Genomic DNA, 23,598 nt, shown 5'->3' on the forward strand with positions numbered 1-23,598 from the left:
CTGGTTTCACCATAAACTCCTCATTTATTCCGAACACTCGGTTACTGTCGGCCGTAACCACGCCGTACAAAAACAGGGTCAGCCTCCCCAACTAAAAAACGAGCTTCCCTCCTAGTCTCGCGGCTCTTCCTCCCCTCTCCCGCCACGCCCACTGTTCTCCATAATCAACAGAGCAATTTAGCATCTAATAAAACATTAACGAATGAACAGAACACGGGGATGCTACAGTATTTTAAATTATTTTAATTGATCACTCAACTACAAGAACCAACAGGACACATTTCCCATAATGCATTGTTTTGTAGTCAATTGGCGGTTTGCAGGCAGTGCAGTACTAAGTTTCCGCCCCTTTCTGGTGATATTTTTGTGATGATAGACAGGTCACGTTTGAGCAAAAATATACGTCACACACCAGGTGATCAGCGCAGCGTTTCGTCCACCTGCATGATCTCAAACACGCTGATCGTGCATCTTGGCGGCACCTATTTGGTGTTACCAACATGAATTTCCATCCGTTTTTTAAAAAAAAATATAGGAATGGCTGACCGGCTGCTCTACAGTAACTTTACCGGGGTTTAAATGTGCAAAAAGTCATAAGAAATAAAATCAAAAAATGGCTTCTGAATTTGGTTCTCCTTTACTAATTTGTGTTTTAAAAAGTAAACTTAAAAACAAAATTCAACACATATTCAAAATTGGGAGCACATCCTCTCTGACTTCTCAACCTTAAATTTCAATAAGTCCAAGTTCAGTCCAGATTTACAGACAATCATCTTCATCCACACTGAGGGTCTCAGCTGAGGAAGCAGCCAAGTGTCCAACAGTAAGAAGACAAGAGAAGCCTTGTTCAGAAGAACCATTGATAGAGATGACAGAACTGTAAAATTTAAGTCTTCTTTTGTGTTTAATAGTTATAATTAAACAGGGTTAACTGAAGCGTGTTAATAAGGACATTTAAATTAGAAAACAGCAGATATAGAAGAATAAATGAACAGAAATATGTTACTGATTTGTTTTATTTATTGATTTTTTTATTTACATATTTTATTTGAATGAGAGTTTTATGAGTATATTTTGTAATAGAGTATAGTTAATAGTATAGTACATGTTCCATACAAATTTACTGGCTCTCAGACTCTCACTAGTTGCATGAGTGTGTGCGTTGAAGTTGCGGCCCTCCCTCAGCTAGACCCTGCCTTAAGTGGCCCCCAGGCAAATTGAGCTTGAGACCCCTGCACTATACAGGGCGCTGACTTTTTTAAAAAAAAAATTAAAATGAAAATGGTATTTGACATTTAATTTTCAAGACGTTCTCTGGTAAATGTGTAGCATAATTCATTTAGAAATGTCTAATTTGACATTTAAAATTGATTAATTGAAATGCTTTTTCACTTTCAAAATGAAGCTGCATTTTTTGACTCAAAATTAAAATGAAAAAGCAATAATTCAAAATGCTTTTTCATTTTATACTTAAAACCGCTTATTCTGTGTCATAATTAAAACGAAAATGCAATTTTAATTAAGTGACAGAAAAAGCTGTGTTGAGGAAGGAAATGAAAAAGCATTTTGGTGGATTGCTTTTTCATTTTAATTTTGAGTCAAAAAATGAAGCTTCATTTTGAAAATTAAAAAGCATTTCTGGTTTTGACTTTTCTTTTTATTTATGCTACAGAATCAATTCCATAGTTTTGAAAGTGCACTTTGAAAAGCCTCAACTTGTTAATAAAGGAGACAATTTGTGTGAGATCAGGAAGACTTTTTAATTTTCTCCGGGATACGTTTTGGGATACGGGAGCAGCATCAAAGCACACACACTGCCAAATTACTTATATTATTATTTATAATTTATTTTTAATACCTTCTGATGGTTTGAGTGTGGTTTAAGAGGGAAAAAAAATATGAAACGAGGCCAAGAGCCGCATGTTCGCCACCCTGCACTACATGTTTCTTCAGCTGCTCTGTAATGAACTTTATTACTTTTGTTCACAAACTGTCTGGTTTTGATCTTTTGTAACAAACTTGATGTTTCATCAAAGCAGCAACTGAAACGACTGATATTCCATGAACAAGTCCGTCCTCTTTCACTGGTCCAGTGTCTTTCTGTCTGTCTAAGTTCTCCTAACCACCACCATGTGGATACTACATGATCAAATCAATCTTTGTTTATGCAGCTCTATTCATACTTGGTAACATAAAGTGTTTTACATTAAGATCAATATTAAAACAATATAAAAAATCATCTTAAAATATTTAACTTAGTCTTTGGACTTAGTCACATGTGGCACATACTACACTAAATTTTCTTTTAATAGTCACAGAAAAAATGACTCCATTTGTTTATGAATGCTTCTGGTCAATAGTTCTATGATCGATTATTTGTGCCTAGAATGACCAGAAGGGGGCGAACGTGGCTTGTTTCACTCATTTGAGTAAATGTTCTCAATGATGGAACAGCTCATCTGTTTTTTTTTTTGTTGTTGTTGATTGTTTGTTTGTTTGTTTGTTTGTTTTTTAACTTGTCCTGTCCAACAGCTGGGCAGACAGATGAGAACGGAGGGCCTCTTGTGTTGGAGATATTTTACTTTAACAAGAGGGGTTATGAATCTTCAGACAAACCAGAGGTATGTCTGAATAAACCTCTTTAGTAATCGAGGCCAAACTTTATTAATTTCAAGAAAAACAAACCACAACTAGTTCAGAAGTCTTACAAAGTGTTGCCTAAGCTGCACGGTGGCGCAGTGGTTAGCGCTCTTGCCTCACAGCAAGAAGGCCCCTGGTTCAAGTCCCGGCTGGGGGACATGAAAAACACAGCATCAATGGGGGACCTTTCTGTGTGGAGTTTGCATGTTCTCCCCGTGCATGCGTGGGTTTTCTCCGGGATCTCCGGCTTCCTCCCACCGTCCAAAAACATGCTACATAGGTTGATTGGCAAATCTAAATTGTACATAGGTGTGAGTGTGAGAGTGAATGGATGTGTGATTGAGGATATTCCACCCTGCGACAGACTGGCGACCAGTCCAGGGCATCCCGTGCCTACGCCCAAGTGGCCGGGATAGGCTCCAGCAGACCCGTGACCCCGAAAGGGAATAAACGGTTAAGAAGATGGATGGATGGATGGGTAATCGAGGCCAAACTTTATTAATTTCAAGAAAAACAAACCACAACTATAGTTCAGAAGTCTTACAAAGTGTTGCCTAGGCAACCAACAATAATAACTCAAAAATTGACATTAAATTGTGTGAAGGTGCTTTCCCAAAGTAGATGGCAATGTAAAACAACAGTAATTGAATTTCCTTTAACTCGTTTGTGTCTGAAAAGTCTTGTAACTGTCTTGGTTGTCAAATACGATGTAATGGGAATCTGCCACTTGGGGGCAGACTTCAAATAGAACAGCATGGAAGACAGCAGAGTCTTCATCATTCTGGTAAATGTTGTTCCATGTGACATGTTTTCAAACTCTTTCCAAAAAAGCATTGAAATACATAGAAAAAACAGTAAGAAGTCTGATGGACTACATTCAAGTACAATGCATGGATCATGTAATCTATTACAATTTAGAGAAATGTTTGATGAAATTACAGTAACTAATAGTTAGGGACAGGACACATGAAGAGCTGTGGCTCCAGTTTTCCCCCTCAAGAGCAGGAAGCCGTTTGGTTTGATGTGACGTGAGGTTGACGTGTTTTGGGTTTGGCGTGACATAACATTGACTGCAGTGGTGAGAACTCTACCACTGCAGCAGAGAATCTCCTGCTGGGTGAAGGGTGGTCAGGTCATTCTGTCTTTTCACCTTTTGGATTTCTTCCTTGCATTTTTGGCTCTGATGTCTTTCAGTTCCTGACTCACTAAAGTGTCCAAATGTCCATCATTGGAATTGTCTTTAAGGCAAACAGTTCTTGCTGAAGTGGACATGTTTAAAAAGTAAAAGAAAAAAACTAAATGAAGATTTGATGATCTTTAGGTTTTATTGTTACAATTTAACATTAAGCTTTTATTAAAAAGATTCTCAAATAATTCATTGTTTAGGAATTCACTGTTGAATGCTTTCATATTAGAAAACTGATACAACAACATGATGAGGAACAAAATGCAGCCAAAAAATAAAAATAGAAACTTGTATGATAAACTATTACAAAACATGTTTCATTTTACATAATAGCTTCTGGATCTGTATCTTGTTTCAAACGCATATTAACTGAAAACTGTACATCAATGTGCCGTCCTCATCTTCATCCTCATCCTCATCTTCAGCTGGACAGAAGTAACTGCTGAAAGGATGCAGCTGTGGAGACATCACTGTCTGCTTCTTCTCACTTTATTTGAATGGAAGAATAGGTCACCTCACCTTCTTCCTCCTTTATCTGGAACACACAAAAAAATAGTTCTCATCCTCCATATTTAACCTTAATGCATGCATTCAAATTGTATTACATTACATTTATACATTTAAATGGCCAGATTTGTGTTATTTCATAAATATTAACTAATAAAAAAGTGAAACTTGTTTCCTCTATGGGGTAAACTGAGGCCGTTCCAGACTAGCTGGGACTGTTTCCACTGCATCTACTGTAGGCTCTATTTTAAACATAATTCCTCATCAGGAAGCTTCCAGTGTAGCCAGATGTCCAAAACCACCTTCAAATGGCCCCGCCCACTATTTGAATAAGAAATACAAATAGAGTGAGTTCTTTCCAGACAACTGAAATTTGCAGCCTATCATAAAGAGAGACCTTGATGCTGCATAAAAGGTCATTTATGCTCCTTAAATCCATGAATTTCTTTCGAACATTATAAAAATGAGTTTATCTGCCAACTCAAACTTAGACATATGAGAGTTCAAGAATTATAATTCATTAAAATGGAAAATATATTAATTGAATTGGAGTAAAATTACATTTAGTTAAATAAATATGTAAATTTGAGTTGTCTAAACAATTATTGAGTTTCACAGACATAAGAAATTAGGTTGAATAAATTTAACTCAATTACTTTTTACCAATAGAAGTAATTCATTTAAGGTGGAAAAATTGGATAAGTTATATATTTATATGCGTCACAAGGAAAATGGAAAGAATTTTGATTTTGATTTGAAATTCTTTATTTCAAGCAATCAAATAATAATACACAAAAACAATACAATCATCAGTTATACATTCATACAACGACGAATCCAACTTTGGATAATTAGACATATTAATAAATATTGCTTGAAAGGGAGTGGACGTAAGCGAATTTATATAACCCTACCCCTGTTCTCCCAAAAGCATTTTATTACATGATTTATCATTATCCGTATTATGAATTACTTAATTATTATGTAAAAATAACTATTTTTGAAATCAACATGGCAAATGCAGATCAGTTATCCAAAATATATGCAGATTATGTTACTTATAAAAGTCATTGATATGATTAAAAAAATTACTATATCAGTAAAATAGACAAAACACTGTTTCAGAGATTTCTATAGCAAAATTAGATCAAGTATCAAAAGTTAAAAATATGTGCAAAATTATGTTACATTTGGGAAAAAAATTATGAATCAATTGATCAATTTTTGGAGCAAGTGAAGTAGTATCATTAAAAGTCAATCAATTTAACCATTTTCAATAATTGATTAATCATTTGTTTTACTATTATTTTGTATTTTCTTTATTTATTTTTTTCATAATAAAGTAATGCTCTAAGGTAAAATAAAAAGGGTCCATAATCTGTTGATTTTCCAAGGTTGGCATTTCTTCTTCTGATGGTTAACAGCCGTTCTTCTGGGTTTAAACAGAGTTTATAGTTCTTTTCGATGTTATTTCTGCCGACATTAGATTAATAATAATAATAATAACACATTTTATTTGTATGGCGCCTTTCTGGGCACTGAAGGTCGCCTCACAGTATGTACAAACATAAAAATACAACGATAAAACTGCAAAACACAAAATAAGTTAACAGTTAAAAATAGCAATTTAAATATTATGAGCTAAAAGCATGACGGAAAAGGTGAGTTTTGAGGTGTTTGGAAAACTGAGAAAATGAGTCCATATTTTGTAGATCAGAGGGGATTGAGTTCCAGAGTTGTGGGCGAAGCTGCTGAATGCTCTACCCCCCATGATAACAGTCGTGTTCGTGGAACAGCCAGTCGAAGGGAGGAAGAGGATCTGAGGGAGCGAGTGGGGGTAGCAACAGTTAGAAGCTCTGAGAGATATGGAGGGGCAAGGTTGTGGAGGGCTTTGAAGGTTAAGACGAGGATTTTGTAAGTGATCCGGTGAGGTACTGGTAACCAATGAAGCTGCTGTAAGGCGGGTATAATGTGATGAATGGAGGGGGTTTGGGTTATCATTCGAGCAGCTGAGTTCTGAACCAGTTGAAGCTTACGGATGTTTTTTTTTGGAAGTCCAGGAAGACACCCAGACTCTTAACCTGAGGGGAGGGAAATAGAGGATTTTTTGAAGGAGAGAGAGAAATGATCAACTTTGCAAAGAGTGGATTTATTGCCAACAACGAGGAGTTCAGTCTTATTGCAATTTAATCTAAGGAAATTTAACATGTACCAGGATTTGACCTCAGAAAGACAATTGGAGAGGGAAGAAGGTGGAAAAGTAGAGCCAGGTTTGGAGGAGATGTAGAGCTGGGTGTCGTCGGCATAGCAGTGAAAATGTATGTTGTATTTCCGAAAAATGTTGCCGAGGGGAGGAGGTAGATGATGAAGAGAAGGGGCCCCAGGACAGAGCCCTGGGGCACACCTGTGGTCATTGGTGTGATGGGAGAGGTGAGTGACTTTAACCGGATGAACTGGGTGAGACCTGAGAGATTTGAATGGAACCAGATAAGGGGTACGTTGGTAATGCCAATATTTAAAAGTCTGTCCAGAAGGATGGGGTGGGAGATAGTGTCACTTAGATCTAACAGGAGGAGGATGGAGACTGAAGCAGCATCTGCTGCAATGAGGAGGTCCTTAGTGATCTTGAAGAGGGCTGTTTCTGTGCTGTGGAGGGGACGGAAACCAGACTGAAGCTGTTCGTATAAACTATTGCCGGAGAAATGAGCATGGAGTTGAGCAGCTACAGTTTTTTCAAGAATTTCGGAGATGAATGGGACGTTTGATATTGGGCGGAAGTTGTTGAGATTGGAGGGGTCGGGACCAGGCTTTTTTAGTATGGGGGTGACTACTGCTGATTTAAGAGCAGTGGGAAATGTTCCGGTCTTGAAGGAGGCGTGAATGATGCTGGTGATCAGTGGGGACAGAGTGGGGTGAGTAGCCTTGACCAAAGAAGTGGGTATTGGATCAAGCTGGTAGGAAGAGGTGTTGGATTTTTGGATGAGTTCACTAATTTCATCAACTGATGGGAGGTTAAAAGCAGAAAACAAATGAAGTGGGGGAATTGAGGCAGCAGGGATTGAATGTGGACTTGAAGATGGCTTAAGTTGCTGATGGATCTGCTCAATTTTTGTTGTGAAAAATGATGCCAAGGAGTTACAAAAATCTGAGGAGTACAAGTGGGGGGGGAGGGTGCATTTGGAGATGTTGTTGTTTTTGAGGAGTGAAAAAAGAGCTCTTGTGTTTCCTACTGAAGAGTTTACTAGACCAGAGAAATAAGTTATTTATTTATTTATTTTTTTTTAACTTGTCCTGTCCAACAGCTGGGCAGACAGACGAGAGCTGAGGGCCTCTTGTGTTGGACATATTTTGCTTTAACAAGAGGGGTTATTAATCTTCTGACAAACCAAAGGTATGTCTGAATAAACCCCTTTTGTAATTGAGGCCAAACTTTATTAATTTCAATCATGTCTGAAAATCTTTGGTGTTGGACCGGACGGAAAAGGAAAGAGGGGAAGAAGAGAGAGGGACGCTAGAGAGAGGGGGGGTAGGGGGTGATAATAGGAGGGGAAGGGGGATAAGACCATGAAGCAGCATACAGCAACATGTTTACTGGTTGTTAATCATTATGGTAAGGTTCAAATGCAGTACAAAAAGGGCGGGGCCTGTCCACACACACACTCAAATGTTATAAACACACCTGCTAGCTGCAAAAATGTCCACCTGTCGACATGTACACAAAACAGATAGTGTTCACACGCATACTTATGCCTGATAACCAACTAGTGTGAAATATTTCAGTCATTCAGTCATGCAAGCTATTAGTGCAAAGGTGAGCTAACACCAGTGCTCAGGTGAGGTTTTATGTTCTTCTAAAATGGATGGTGGAACGTGAAAAGAAGGAGGGAGAGTGCCCAGCCATCCCCACCCCAAGACCCCCACCGCAGCAGCAGCGGCAGCCGGAATCCCCCCAACGCCACACGGGAACCGGCAGGGAACAACCGCCGCCCGGGCGACCAAGCCCGCCACCCAGGCCAGGGCCAGCAGGGCCGCCGCAAGGCCCCCAGAGCCAGAGGCCAGGGAAGCACGGAGGGAAAGAGAGCGCCGCCCCAGCCCAACCAGGAGAGCAGCCCCCCCGCCGCGCCGGGAGAACCCAACGCAGAGCCCCACCGGAGAAGGACGCCCACAGCCCCAAACGAGCACCCCACCACCACCCAGGAGTTCCGGGCATCCCCCCGCCCCAACCCCAGGTACGAGCCAGGACCCCCCAAGGGAGACCCGCTCCGCACTCCAGGCAACCATCCGCCCAGCCCACGGTTGGTCCAGGGAGGAGCGAGGCAGGGGGCCCGCCGCCCCCGCCCAGGAGGGGGGAACCCCCGGGGAGGAGGGGGGAACAAGAGCTCTTGTGTTTTCCTACTGAAGAGTTTACTAGACCAGAGAAATAAGTTATTTTTGCCTTAGGAATACAATCATTGTAATGAGAAAGATGTGTAGTGTACATTTGCTTATGGACAGTTTTTCTGTATAATCTTTCCAGTTGTCGTCCTTTGGCTTTCACCTGTCTGAGAGTGGGAGTGAACCAGGGTGCAGAAGTGGTGAAAGTGATGGACCCGGATTTAAGTGGAGCAAGATTGTCCAGGAGATTTTGGAGGTTGGCAATGTAATGTAAAAGTAGTTCGTCCAGAGTGGAATATAGTACGAGGAAGGTTGGTTTTGGAGACAGAGAGGTCATACATAAAGCACGTACAAATAAAAAGAGATTCTGTGTTTCAATTTGTGGGGTGAAGTTGTGGAACAGAACCAGTAAATGCCTGAAACAATGTCCAAACATAAAAGAATTTAAGTATAAATACAGAAATATGATCATGGATAAATATGTACAAATACAAAAAAATACAGAATGTCAGCATTTATAAATCTGCATACTTTGACAATACGTTTTGTTATTCATTTGTATGTTGTTTGGAAATGAAAATTACATGTATATATGTACATATACACTTGGGTAGGGCACTGGACTCTGATGGTGGGAAAGTAAGGGCTTAGGGTAAAGGGGGGTGAGAGTTTATAAGATTTTTCTTCTCACTCCCTTTTGGACTGGTGTTTATATAATTTTGTTTTGTTTTGTTTTATATAATTTACTTGTCTTTTTCTTGTTTTTGCAAGTTTTGTCTCGTTCTTGTCTTATTCTGTTATTTTACACTTGTTTCACTAGTCCAAAATAAAAAAGACTACTACTACCTTAAAAGACAGCAGCATATGGTCTGAAAAAGGGAAAATATCTGGTTGACAGTCCAGAGGGTGAACACCTTAGTACAAACAAGGTCAAGTACATGTCCATTCTTATGGGTGGGGAAGTTGATGTGCTGATGAAGAGTGAAGAGAAGTGAAGAGAAGATGAAGATTTTACATCCTGTCCAGACAGGATGTAAAATCTTTGGTGAGGGTGTTGCTTACATTGTCCATGCGAATATTTAAATCACCTAAGATTAATAGGTTGGATGAGAGCGGGGAGAGATGAGTCAGAAGGTCAGAAAAGTCAGCGATAAAATCCTTATTAGGTTCTGGGGGTCGGTAGACAGTTGCAACAATAGTTGGGGTTGGTCCAGATAGCTGACATGCTGTAGCCTCGAATGATTGATAGGCAGGTACAGTCACGGGCGTGAGCCTCCAGTTCTCACGGTGGATCATAGCGAGTCCCCCTCCGCGCCTCGAGATGCGGGGGTGAGCGATGTAAACGAACCCCAGAGGTGTTGCGTCGTCCAGAGCGGTGACCTCATTCGGCTGCTGCCAAGTCTCTGTTAGACACATGAAGTCCAACTTTCGGTCGATGAGGAGATCTTGGACAAGATGCCCCGGATGTTTAGGAGACCGAAGTTGGCCGTCGTGCTGGAGAGGTTAGCAGCAGCGGTGTCGTTAGCCACCCAGGCCAGGTGAGCCAGCACGCCAGCGTAGCATCGGGAGTTCCTCGGCGGACGTCGGGTAGAAGACCAGATAGATCTAATGGAGTTGGAGGAGCCATCCTGGAGGATACGCCGTGAGCCACAGTGAATGTATCTCTGACGGGGCTGGTAGAAGATATATGGGTGCTGGAGTAGCAATGGCGGAGGAGCATCAAGGTGAGTTGGGCGGAGTTTAGCGAGGTCCAAGGTAGAGTACTGAAGGAGAGCTGTCAGCGAATGCTTGACCAGAGACAGGATGGTCCATGCGAGTAGATTCCACTCAGGGTTGATCCACATTGTGTCTGACGTGGCTAGGAATCAGCAGGCAGGGTAGTTCGCACAAAACAGCCGGCGGTTGTTGTTTTGAACCAGACGTGTACAGATCCCGGTGACAGTCCACAGGTAGTTGGACAAAAGGTGGTATTGATAGATATCCACAATTTGGGGCAAAAAACAGAGTCCATAGGCTTAGAAATGCTGAAAAATTGGTCCAGGGTAGCAGCAGCAGCCAGAAGTGCGCCAGCGTTCACTCGACCTGGAAGAATAAGGTACATATCCTTATTCAGCTGATATCAGCGCCTCTGAAAGTTGAGGTCACGTTGTCTGCAGGTCAGAGCTCTCTACTTAGAATCAGGTTACTTCAGGACTTTTGGAGAAAGTGATGAATCCAGGTGACATATTTCTTGAAATGATATGGCTCTTTGATTTATTACTGCATGTTGGTTCAGAAGTCCATGATCAAACACTTCTCAAAGTCCTTCATGGTGTTCACAACCAGACCCTTGGACCGGTCCGGTGGACCGAGTGGTTTGACATAAATCCTGCAGCCTTTAACCCAAGTGTTCTGCTTACGCTTCCTGAGAAGCCTGGCATGTTTGGCGATTTCAGCATTCCTTCTGGTCAGATGGTCGTTCAGATTAGAAGCAGATCAGTTCAGGTTTTTCATGTGGTTCATCAGAGCTAGCTTGTGTTTTTGATTCACAAACCTGATGAGGATCACTGGTTTATCCGTCTCCTTTCTCCTGGGGAGCGGGTGACAGGTCTCGATTAGAAACTCGTGCGTTTACTTTGTCTGTTCTTCTACTACAAGCAGAAACTCTCTTTTGCTGATGCAGCTGTATTACTTTTTTGATGGTCTTATAATCTTCATACGCCATCAATAAAATCTCAGACTCCGTCTCAGAAGTATAGCGGTCTCTTTTTTCACCACGCGTTTCCATGGTGACCCTGGAAATCGGCGATCCATTGAGAATGTCTTTATGTACTTGACGTGCAGGCCCATTCTTTTTCTTTTTTCTTTTGGAACCGACATACCCTGAGTAAGCAAGTTCAGGCGGATTTCAGCCAGAGTTCAGGTTTAAAGTCAGGGTAGTATAAACATGCTTCCTGGAATACCCCCCTGTAGATGACATGGCTCCCAAACTGTCACTGATACCAGAAACTTAACACTGGACTCCAAGAAACATGAATTCTGTGCGTCTCCCAGAAACTCTTCCAGATACTCTTCTTTTTCCAGATACCAAATTTGGGATTGTATTTTATGTGTTTTTCATCAAAACTACTAGAAAGTAAGAGTCTAGTCCACTACTACTACAGCAATCTAAATGTGAAGATTCTACGTAACATGTACAAATTATATGTATATACAACACAAATATATATATAAAAAAAAAAAAAAAAAACGCCCCTCTCACCCTCCGCGGGTGGTTTCAACTCCAAGCTCTGGTCCTCTACCAGAGGCCTGGGAGCTTGAGGGTCCTGCGCAGTATCTTAGCTGTTCCTAGCACTGCGCTTTTCTGGACTGAGAGGTCTGAGGTCTTTCCAGGTATCTGTTGTAGCCACTCCTCCAGCATGGGGGTTACTGCCCCGAGTGTTCCAATTACCACAGGCACCACTGTCACCTTCACTTTCCATGCTTTCTCCAGTTCTTCTCTGAGTCCCTGGTATTTCTCCAGTTTCTCATGTTCCTTCTTCCTGATGTTCCCATCGCTTGGCACTGCCTCATCCACCACAACGGCTTTCCTCCGTTCTTTATCCACCACTACAATGTCTGGTTGGTTCGCCATTACCATCCCATCAGTCTGGATCTGGAAGTCCCACAGGATCTTTGCCCTCTCATTCTCTAGCACCTTCGGAGGTGTTTCCCATTTTGACCTTGGGGTTTCCAGTTCATATTCTGCACACATGTTCCTGTATATTATTCCAGCCACTTGATTGTGGCGCTCCATGTATGCTTTACCTGCCAGCATCGTACATCCTGCAGTTATGTGCTGGATTGTTTCAGGTGCCTCTTTGCACAGCCTACACCCTGGGTCTTGTCTGGTGTGGTAGATCTGAGCCTCTATCGCTCTGGTGCTCAGGGCTTGTTCCTGAGCTGCCAGAATGAGCGCTTCAGTGCTGTCCTGTAGGCCAGCCCTTTCTAGCCATTGGTAGGACTTCTTGATATCAGCCACTTCAGTTATGGTCCGGTGGTACATCCCATGCAGGGGTTTGTCCTCCCATGAGGATCTGTCCTCCAGCACTGTATCCTCTTCTCTCCATTGCCTGAGACATTCACTGAGCACACTGTCAGTTGGGGCCTTGAGCTTGATGTACTCATGCATCTTGGATGTTTCATTCTGGATAGTGGCTTCTACGCTCACTAGTCCTCGGCCTCCTTCCTTGCGGCTAGCATACAGTCTCAGGGTTCTGGATTTGGGGTGGAACCCTCCATGCATGGTGAGGAGCTTTCGTGTTTTAACATCCGTGGTCTGTATCTCGCTATTGTTCCTTGAAGATATATATATATATTACTATCCTACATTTTTAGTTTACCAGTTAAATCATAACTTTTTTTTTTAGATTACCCACTACTATGTTGGGAACTGACCCAAGATCTATAGATTCATCAAATTATATGTGTTTAGGTTTATGTGAAACAAACCAGCAGTTCTATCAACATCAGGACAGCAGCAGACAAAGTGACTTACTGTAATCTTGGAGGACGCCTTTGATTTGGAATGGTCAACCGCAGCATACGTCAGTTCACTCTCTGGCTCAGTCTGAACACAAACCCAGAGGATAAAATAGTAAAGTATATGCAGATGATATTTTCATTTTCCAAACAATTTGAGTAAATAATACTGTCACTCTTTTAGAGCTAGGAATGTTATTTTTAAAATGAAGTTGACTCAGCCAAAAACATCTTACAACAGTCTGGCATAACAGGCATGGTTGTAGTAGACATTAATGTATTTTATTTAAAGTGTACTTTGAGAACCACACTCATTTTTTAAAGCAATACCTTTATTTATTTTGTTAATAGACATCCAATTTTTTGAAGATACTCACATATTGACCTGTTGGCTTTTGAAAGTCTGAAATGAAAAGGTCGATTTTAGAAACCAGTTGATTTTAAATATCATTTCCCGTTTTTGTATGAAGTCCTATACTGTTCATATTTAAATAAATAAATATTGAATTAAATAAATAAATATGACCTCATGCAAATACATAATCAACCAATAAATCTCTTATGAATATATAAAAAGATCCTGAAATTGTGAAAAACCTGCACACTGATTTTATATTATATTATTCAATATATTTCATTTTGCTTTAAAAACTTGTTCATTATTTTAAAATAGCATTTTAAAATATTCATTTTTAATCATGTGGAATATTATTATAATTCTACGTCTTTTTTCAGAAGCTCGGATTTCAAAATCAATATTTTCCAAAGTAGCTTTTTTTATTTCATGTTGCTGTTTTTCACAATGACTGATTCATTTCATGAAAAGCTTTTTCAGGAGAATGAGTCTGTCAATCAGTGAAACCTCTGGTTTAATTTTTCCCTCTCGGGGAAAATGTTGAACCTTTTCTGCGATGACGTTTCTGACCGTGGTCGGAAAACGCAACGGAGATCCGGGATTGATTGAGCAATTCTGCAGGCAGGGCTTACTCCTAGAATCAGGCTCTGCACTTTGGAGGAAACCTTTTTTTACTATTACTTTTCCGGGGAACAGGGCAACAGACCCTTAACTTGCGCTCACACACTCGCGCTGCCTGGGCGCTCTGATTTACACGTGGTTTAAGATGCAGTTTGACTGCAGGACCTGAAGCAGAGACTCTCTGGGATGATCTCATGAACTCAAACATGGAAACATTGCCATCATGTAGAACTATTCAGAATAAATAAACCTGATCTTTTAAACGCTCCATGTGGCTATCAGGCTAAAAACATTAGCTGGTAGCCCATCCCACACGCGGCATGTTGCGTTCATGGAACTCCAGTTCATAGAACTCCAACAGCCACCCAGCCTAATCAGGCCACTACTAGATGTTCATGAGAAGATGAAAATTACCGAACCGACCACAAAATCACCTGAAGTATACACACTCGCCCAAAGCCACTTTTATCCGCAAATTTAAAACAAAAACTTCCCAATTTCTGGTAACACTGTGGATGTGTTGACGAGCATACTCCCCCTAGTGTTGAAGGGTGTGCATTGCGCCGTCACGTTTGCTGAAGCATCTTCGATCGATGTAGTCAGGGTGCTGCTGCTCATGTCTGAGTAAAGGAGTAGCCAATCACAAAAGTGTCTCCGCCTTGTCTAGTTTGATTGACAGACAGACACAGTCTCCTGAAAAAGCTCTTCATGAAATAAATGCGCCATTGTGAAAAACAGCAACATGAAATAAAAACAAAGCTACTTTGGAAAATATTGATTTTGAAACCCAAGGTTCTGAAAAAAGACGTAGAATTATAATATTCCACATGATTAAAAATGAATATTTTAAATTGCCATTTTAAAATAATGAACAGGTTTTTAAAGCAAAATGAAATATATTGAATAATATAATGGCTAATTTAAAATTATTGTGTGAATAGAAATCTGTCTACAACACTAACTGTATACATGTATGGGAACTGAGTGTGATGTCATCCATGCAAAGAGGCTGACTTTCAGCTCCAATGACATAAAGTCACATCAGTCACCATTTTTTGTGATATGGCGCCAACTTTCTGGACCCAGATGATGTCAGTAATTATTGATTGGTCTGAATCAGTCCGAGTTAACATTTCCTTGGCAACCACTCTCACCAATCATGAGAGAGCTTGTTGGAAGTTACACCCCTACCACTTAAAAGTGCTCTGTGGAGAATCTGTCAAACGTTTTTTGAGGCATCTGATTGATCGGGTTATGACGTGAAAAGTGGTACTTAAGAAAATAATATCAAGAAAACACAGAATTAGAGAGAACATGTCGAAAAAAAGCCAGCGAGTACTTCCTGTTTAGAATGGGGGGAAGAAATATCTTGATGGAAGGAACCAGTGGCACAGAGAAAGGACCACAAGCAGAAGGGAATTTAAAGGGTAAATACAAGCCACAAAATCAAAAATTAGATCTCATTTAAAAAATAATAAAAACAAAATCACACTTCACATTATCATGTCAAAAGTTGATGGTAAGCAAACCAAGAAGAAAGAGGAAGTTTACATCCTGTGGTTAAACGCTGCCAACAAATCTTTGCCAACTATTGTTAGTGTTCTGCTTTCTTCATCAGAACTTCACATTCATTGCTGGTAAAAAAAAAAAAAAAAAAAAAAAAAAAAAAAAAATACTGTACTTGTTCCTCTTCTCTGATCTGTGACTTTGGATCTCCTGCTTCTGAAGAGAAGAATGGTGAAGACGACCAGCAGCACCAACACCACACCAACCACAGCTCCAATGATGATGACAGTGTTGCTCTGGGGAGATTCTATGATCAAAAAATAATATTTGAACTTCATAAAACTGACTTAACAGACCACTTTAAGACTTTTTTATATAAAGTTACCATTAAGTATAAAGAACACATATCTAATTTTAACATTTCACATTTAGAAAACATTTTTGCAAATGCTCTGGCTAAGACAAATAAGAGCTTATTGTACTTAGTTAAAGTTAAAAGACGAAGAGTAATTGACAGAAAGACAATAACCAACCCCAAGCACCATGGAATAAAATGAACGTGAATTTCATTCTATATAAAACATGAATTGAGTGATTAATAATTTACTTTTGGAATATTATGGAATAGAGTTTCTTGATAACAGTAAATTCATGTTTCAGTCAGAACAGAATCCACTTCCTCTTGGATGAACTTCTGGTGGAGCTTTAGAAAATGAAGGAAAACAAACAGAAATGTTTCTCTGTTGGACGTTTTTACAAGAAAACTGTCAGGGAGAGAAGGGCTGGAGAGCGTGAAGGACCCAAAATGCAGAGACTGACCACATGGTTCCAGGGCAAGGGGTTTATTTAACAAAAGGCACTGCAGAGCAGGGTGAAATAAAACAAAACTCACTGTGGGCAAAAAATGAAGATGGCAGAAGGGAGAGACGATAGACACATTAATGGACCAGCACAAGAGGAAGGCAGAGAAAAGACTTACATACAGACAGGGCAGACAAGACACAGGTGAACATGATCAGGAGAGATTGGGACGGCCAGGAGTCCGCGCAGTCCGGCGTGGCAGGTCCGGAGGACGGCCGGGAGGCCGCGCAGTCGGCCGGCGGGTCGTCTGTGAAGAGGGCAGGAGGGTCGGACCGGGGTGTGTTGGGGACCACCACCGGAACAGGAAGGGGCTGGGGTGCCTCCTGGACCACCACCGGAACAGGCTGTGGTGCATCCGGGACCACCACTGGAACAGGAAGGGGCTGGGGTGCATCCGGGAACACCACTGGAACAGGTTGTGGTGCGTCCAGGACCACCTCCGGAACAAGAATGGGATATTGAAGGGGACAGCAGCGACGATGACCAAGGGGGGGGGGTCGTCGGCTTGGCAAGACGGCATCCCTTCATAGCAGGACTGCAAAACTGGAGTAGGTCAAAATCCCTGTATGACCTGGTCCGCTCTGCTTCTAAGCAGTATGCCTCCAGACACTGCATGCCCCGCTCTGCTGGGTCCAGGAAGAAATATGGCGGGTCCATTCTGTCAGGTTGGGAGGGCTGGTGGGCATGAAGGACCCAAGATGCAGAGACGGAAGGCACTTGGTTCCAGGGCAAGGGGTTTAATATAATAACAAAAGGCGCTGCCAAACAAGTTAACAAAACCAAAGCTAACTATGGGCTTACTGTGGGAAGACGGACATGGAAGAGACGTTAATGGACCAGCACAAGAGGAAGGCAGAGACAAGACTTAAATACAGACAGGGCAGACAAGACACAGGTGAACATGATCAGGAGAGATTAGGACCAAGGAAGAAAAAATTCAATAGCATGACAAAACAGGAAACCTTTCAAAATAAAACACAAAACAGAACTCAAACATGACTGAACAAGAAAAACCAAGACAAAGAAACCCAAACAATGACAAAAACCTTTTGTACTGACAGTGACCACATTTACTTGCATACCATGTTCCAAAGAAAGAACAGATTTTACAATTTTAGAAACTAAAATGTTTTAATTTCATTTCAGCAGAAATATTCTTGATTTTTGTGTTTCAGAGTAAACAAAGTAAGAGGATGATGGAGTCACTGCTCGTCATTTTTTGATAATAACTTTCAAAAAATAATATTGTGAAAATAATATAAAAATGTATAAAATGAACCCAAAGAAATGTTCTCTGCATGAAGCTGAAACTGCTCTGTTGTCGTCTCTTTCTTTGTCTTTCTAGTCCTGATTATCCGGCTCTGTCTGGTCTAACTCCTATATTTCTCTGTTAGAAAAGCACAGAAACTCTGGATTTGTGAAATAAATCTCTCCTCATCTGAGATGAAAACTGATTTAAACTCTGAACGTAAATAAAGGATCCATTTGTCATATATTACACAATCTTTAGATTAAAGAATATAGATTATAAAAAAAATCCAAATGTCAGAGTCTCTTCAGGATTTGAGCTTTTTTTTGGTTAGATCATAATGTTGACATTCATGTATCACAGAATTATTCAAGTCAGAATACTCACTGCTCAAAGTATTAAGATACGCCTCAAACTCATTCTTGTTCCTGAGCCGACAGAGAAATCGACCAGCATCTTCATCAGTGATGTTTGTGATGAGCAGAGAGCAGTCACTGCTCACACTCAGCCTGGAAGCTCTAGCTGAACTCTGGACAACATTTCCATTCTTTACTTCAGTTATTGATGCTGCATTTGGATCTTTCTGGTACAGCCAGTTAACATCAGAACATGAGGAAGAGGAGGATTTAGTTCCACAAGGTAAAAGGACGTCATCTCCAACTCTTTGATAGAGATGTTTAGTTTGTCCACTGATGTCTGCAGGAGAGAAAAGAACAAACTCAGAGAAAAGTTGAACCTTTAACACAACAGTCACTAACAAAATCACCAAAATAATTTGAATACGGTTGAATGAACCTTCTTGGATGAGTTTGAAGAAGAGAAAACAATGAATCCAGACACCATGACTCAACTTTAAAACAATGTCCCCTATGAATGATCCAGAATCTTCATCCACATACTTTGGTAAGTCTGTAGTTTTCTCCTATAGTTATTTTCTTGTTGTCAGTTATTTCATGACAGAGAAGCTTCCTGTTGGCAAACGTCTTGTTCCTGTTTTCTTCCTAGTTCTTTATGCGACTGCAAATATCCCCAAACTTTGTTTTACATTCTTTCTTGAAAGGTGAAATTAATATTTGTAAAACAAACTTATTCCATAAATATCAGATTGTTCTGCTGCTGAGTTTTTATTTTTTTATTTTAGGTTTTCAGATTTTTCTTATTATTCAACAAATAAAGCCGAAAATCTTGAGAGTCACATGTTCCTCTAAAACTGTTCCCTGGCTGTAAAAACATCAATGTCATTCCAAAACAGACTCTAAGCAGGTTTAATTCTTTAAACTTGTATTATTGTTAACTTTTTATTTGACTTTAACTTCAAAATGAATATAATATTTTCACAATCTTTGTCGTATTTTTTACACTACATAATTCATTTATTTTTCCACACTGTTAAAAGATTTTGTTGCTAAAATAAGGTTTTGATTAAACACATATAAAAACCTTAATGACCTTAAAATGTCTTACCTGTTAGAACGTAGTCAGCATCTATCTTCACTTCTTCATCTTTAACAAACTTGCAGGTGAATCTTTTGTTGTTTCCACTCTGATGTTTCACAGTCAGAACAGAAACACAGTTTGTTTGTTTTTTACCCTCAAACTCAGGATTATTACCAGACAGTTGAGATCCCGTCTCATTCATCCAGATGATGCTGTTCTGTTTACAGTAAGAAAATCCAAAACACAGTAATGAGCATGTTAGGTCGACTCTCCCATAAACATCTGATGGGGATGAAGAAACTAAAGAAAAAGAAAAAAAAAACTTTATCTTAAGGTGATGTCCTTCTTTGTTTATAGTTGAACAAAACAATAGGACACATTTTTTAATGTGTGAGACATTTACAGTTTTTACTAAAATCAATCAAACTGATCTGAAGTTTATCAAGTTAAACTAAACAGGAAACTCTCAAACTCTCTGTTCACCTCATTAATCAGTGATAATCAGAGACATTGATCTTTACTGTTTATGGATTCATCAATTCAACCTATTTACTATAGAAAGAATGAAACATGTAATGATATTTTCTCCCATGAGTCGACTCTCTCACATCTCTCACACTAAACATGCTTTGTCAGCAGTTTGACCTTTTTCCAACCTAAATGATTCAATGAGTTCACATGTCAGAGTCTCTTCAGGATTTGAGCTATTTTTGGATCAGATCAGAATGTAGACATTCATATAAACACAGAATTATTGAAGTCAGAATACTCACTGCTCAAAATATTAAGATACACAATAGCATGTGAGCCACTCTTGGTTTTACATTCATATCGACCAGCATCTTCATCAGTGATGTTTGTGATGAGCAGAGAGCAGTCACTGCTCACACTCAGCCTGGAAGCTCTAGCTGAACTCTGGTCTTCATTTTCTGTGTTGGTTATTTCTTCTGTATTAGTGCTTGAATGTCTGTTGTACAGCCATCTAATATCAGAGCATTGGTTGGAGGATGCATCCACATTACAATGTAAAAAGACGTCTTCTCCAACTCTTTTAATGAGTTCCTCATTTTTTCCACTAATTCCTGCAGGAGAAAATTACAATCAGAATCACAAACAGAATCATTGATAAAAACTTCAGGTTTCTAAATACAGAGTAGAAATCCACAGTCTGCACACATGTTTACATTCCTCTAATATTGACCTCATTCACATCTTTAACTCTGACATTTTCTGAACAGACTTGTGACTGCATAGGAGGCATATAAGATCCTGAGATCCCTTTTCCGGTTTTATCATTTAAGATGTTTAAAATGTTTGGACTCCTGTTTGTACTTTTAAAACTCAAATGAGGAAAATATACAAGCAGATTGACATCTAGACCATTACTGGCTTTTAATGCATTAAAAAACAAACTGAGGTCTTCTGGAGCCGTTTGGCCACTTCTCTGACTGTATTTATTTTTCTTTTTTTAAAGCTTCAAATTATTAAATTTAAAATTAGGAAATTTAGTTCAGTGAAAAAAAAATGAGGTAATTTGTTTGCAATTAACTATTAAAATCTATAATTTCATTTGTGTCTTGTATGCCTTCTGGAATTAATTTCCTCATTTTTGTTTTTTTAGTTATTAAAACATTTTATAATTTTAGATTCTATTAATCGTAATCACCATTTAACAGTTTTAACTAGTATTTTACTTTTAACTAGTATTTTTTTTTAACTAGTATTTTGGCTTTTGCAGTTTAAAAAAAAACTATTTGACTTGAGCAAGTTAGTTCAGAATTGGCTTTCTGCCTTTTTTTAAAAAGGTAACTGCAACAAAGATGACATTTCTTCCAAGGGAATAAGGGAACAAAACACAACTAGAAACACAACTTAATATCTGTATTCAACTAATACTTTTACAATACTTGGCAAACAGAAGTATTTAAGTAAGAAATATTTTTCAGAATATTTCAAACAAATATGATTTTTACCTCCAGACTGAAGCATGAAAATAAGAATTATTTCCAGCAGTAGAGTCATTCTTAGTTTGTTGGTTTCTCGCTGTAAATGTTCATTTCCTCTGTGATGATGAAAAGAAATTCTTGGCTCCACCCACTTAATATTTATAGTGTCAGTTCATTTGTGAGAGATGTCAATCAGACTGAAAGGAAGAATTACTGGTTAATAAAAACTAAATTAAGTTTCTAAAGGTAAAAAATAAACAAAAGAAGACATTCAATGTCATTATATTTGAAGATAAAACTCAACAGTTCATCAGTTTAGTATCATAAAAAGGAAGTCTTTCTTTTTCCTGTCAGAAGTGTCATAACAGAGGAAATGTGTTTGTTCATTTCCTGTACTCACTACATGCTTCTTAAGCTGCTCTGTAATGAACTTTATTACTTTTGTTCACAAACTGTCTGGTTTTGATCTTTTGTAACAAACTTGATGTTTCATCAAAGCAGCAACTGAAACGACTGATATTCCATGAACAAGTCCGTCCTCTTTTACTCCAACTGGTCCAGTGTCTTTCTGTCAGTCTGCGTTCTCCTAACCATCACCATGTGGATTCTACATGATCAAATCAATCTTTGCTTATGCAGCTCTATTCATACTTGGTAACATAAAGTGTTTTACACAGAGATAAATATGAAAACAGGAAAATTGATTTAAAAATAGAGCCAATATTAATATTAATGTTATTGATGCTCATAGCTCTGTTTTAATATGAATGATTTTCTTGTAAATATAAAAAAATACATCTTAAATTATGTAACTTAGTCTTTGGAGGCAGACACCACTGCTCTGCGTTGTGTTTGTGTTCGTTAGAAAAGACACCAGACATCAGTTCTGATGTGTGACTTTGCAGCTCTTTATTTTGTCTTGTCCAAAACACAGATGGAAGTGATCAAAGGCAGGAAGTGAATGGTGTCTCTAGAAATCCTGCCGACGTTGCCAGATGTGAGCAAATGCAGCAGAATGAATTCATTCATTGTTGGGTGAGAAACATTCCTGGTAGGAACTGACCAGTATGTTTTTTCAGGGCCGATACCAAGACTATCAATAACCAAATTCTGCATTAAAAGAATGGCGTAAAAAGAATGGAAACCTCAAATTCCAACACATAAATGGTGAAAGTATATTTTATTTAAAGTAAATCAATAAAGAAATACAGACAGAGGCATTTCTTCTCATGTTGAATAAAAATGTAAACAGCTCTCTGAAATGTTCTTCAGCAAAAAAGCATCAATCTTCCAAAAAACACAAATTTACTTATTTAAAGCTGAAATACAATCTTCATATAATCTTTTATTAGCTGCAACGGTTTGGTATCAGCAGTCAAGTTTGTTTCTTTATTTTGACTCTTAAAACAGCCGAGTTACTGAAAAAGTCGTCCTATTTGATAAAAGGTCTGCAGCTGTAGAAAGTAGTTATAAACTACTGCAACTCCAAGTGTTTTTATCACTGCTTCTTATCTACGTTTTATTCACACACCAGCCATGCTGCTTCACCTGCTAACTCACATTCCTCAACTGAGGGTCAATGTCTAAAACACAAAATGTTAACAATTGATTGCAATGAGCGTAAAGATTTAGCATGTTTAATACGCGAAATGAATGATAACAATAAGCTGATCACTAACTGCCTGATTAATAAATACTTTGAGTAATAGTTTAATTTCATAAAAAAAGTTAGTCAAGAAAGTTCATGAATCTGCATGAATACACCAAAAGTGTTAAAAAATAGAACAATTGAGGATTTTCTGCCTCTCTTCTTCACAGGGCGTCTTCATCACCGTCCTCTGTGCTTCATTCTGGAGAAACAATTAAGAGAAAATCAAGCAATTTTTTTGTATAAAAGCAAAAATCTGATATTTTTACCTGCAGCACACCTGCTGAAAAAAAGTATATATATAAAAAAAATAATGCCTCACCTGTAAGAACGTAGAGAGCTTCTGTCTTCACTTCATCGTTGGCAACAAAGTTGCAGGTGAATCTTTTGTTGTTTCCACTCTGATGTTTCACAGTCAGAACAGAATCACAGTTTTTTTTTCTTTAACCTCAAACTCAGGATTTCTAGACAGTTCAGTTCCTGTCTCATCCACCCAGATGAGGGGGTTGGGACTGCAGACTTCAAGTAATTCGAGATTGTGATACATTTTTAAAGAGCATGTCAAGTCGACCCATCCATTAACATCTGGTGGAGATGAAGTAACTGAAACACAACAGATACATAAACATTATCTTAAGGTGATTTCATTCATTAACATTGAACACAATTTTAAACGACACATTTACAGTTTTTACTAAAATCAATCAAACTGAGCTAAAGTTTATCAAGTTAAACTAAACAGGAAACTCTCAAACTCTCTGTTCACCT

General features: G+C 39.1%; 2 protein-coding genes across 2 annotated transcripts in view; both read right to left on the minus strand.

The window, feature by feature from the left end:
* LOC105358411 overlaps positions 1-21,341 on the minus strand; it is a 56,870-nt gene extending 35,529 nt beyond the window's left edge. The window contains exons 1-4 of the mRNA XM_023952914.1: positions 21,210-21,341; positions 20,010-20,318; positions 19,264-19,536; positions 18,187-18,495 (exon numbers count right to left, since the gene is read on the minus strand). Coding sequence (XP_023808682.1) covers positions 18,187-18,495; positions 19,264-19,536; positions 20,010-20,318; positions 21,210-21,258 — 940 coding nt within the window. The 5' untranslated portion in view covers positions 21,259-21,341. The remainder of the gene's footprint in view (positions 1-18,186; positions 18,496-19,263; positions 19,537-20,009; positions 20,319-21,209) is intronic.
* Positions 21,342-22,630: 1,289 nt separating this feature from the next.
* The window catches only part of LOC111947064, a 98,014-nt gene continuing 97,046 nt past the window's right edge, over positions 22,631-23,598 (minus strand). The window contains exon 4 of the mRNA XM_023952930.1: positions 22,631-23,032. Coding sequence (XP_023808698.1) covers positions 23,028-23,032 — 5 coding nt within the window. The 3' untranslated portion in view covers positions 22,631-23,027. The remainder of the gene's footprint in view (positions 23,033-23,598) is intronic.

This window comes from Oryzias latipes, chromosome 24 (genome assembly GCF_002234675.1).
Source record: "Oryzias latipes chromosome 24, ASM223467v1".
NCBI lineage: Eukaryota > Metazoa > Chordata > Actinopteri > Beloniformes > Adrianichthyidae > Oryzias > Oryzias latipes.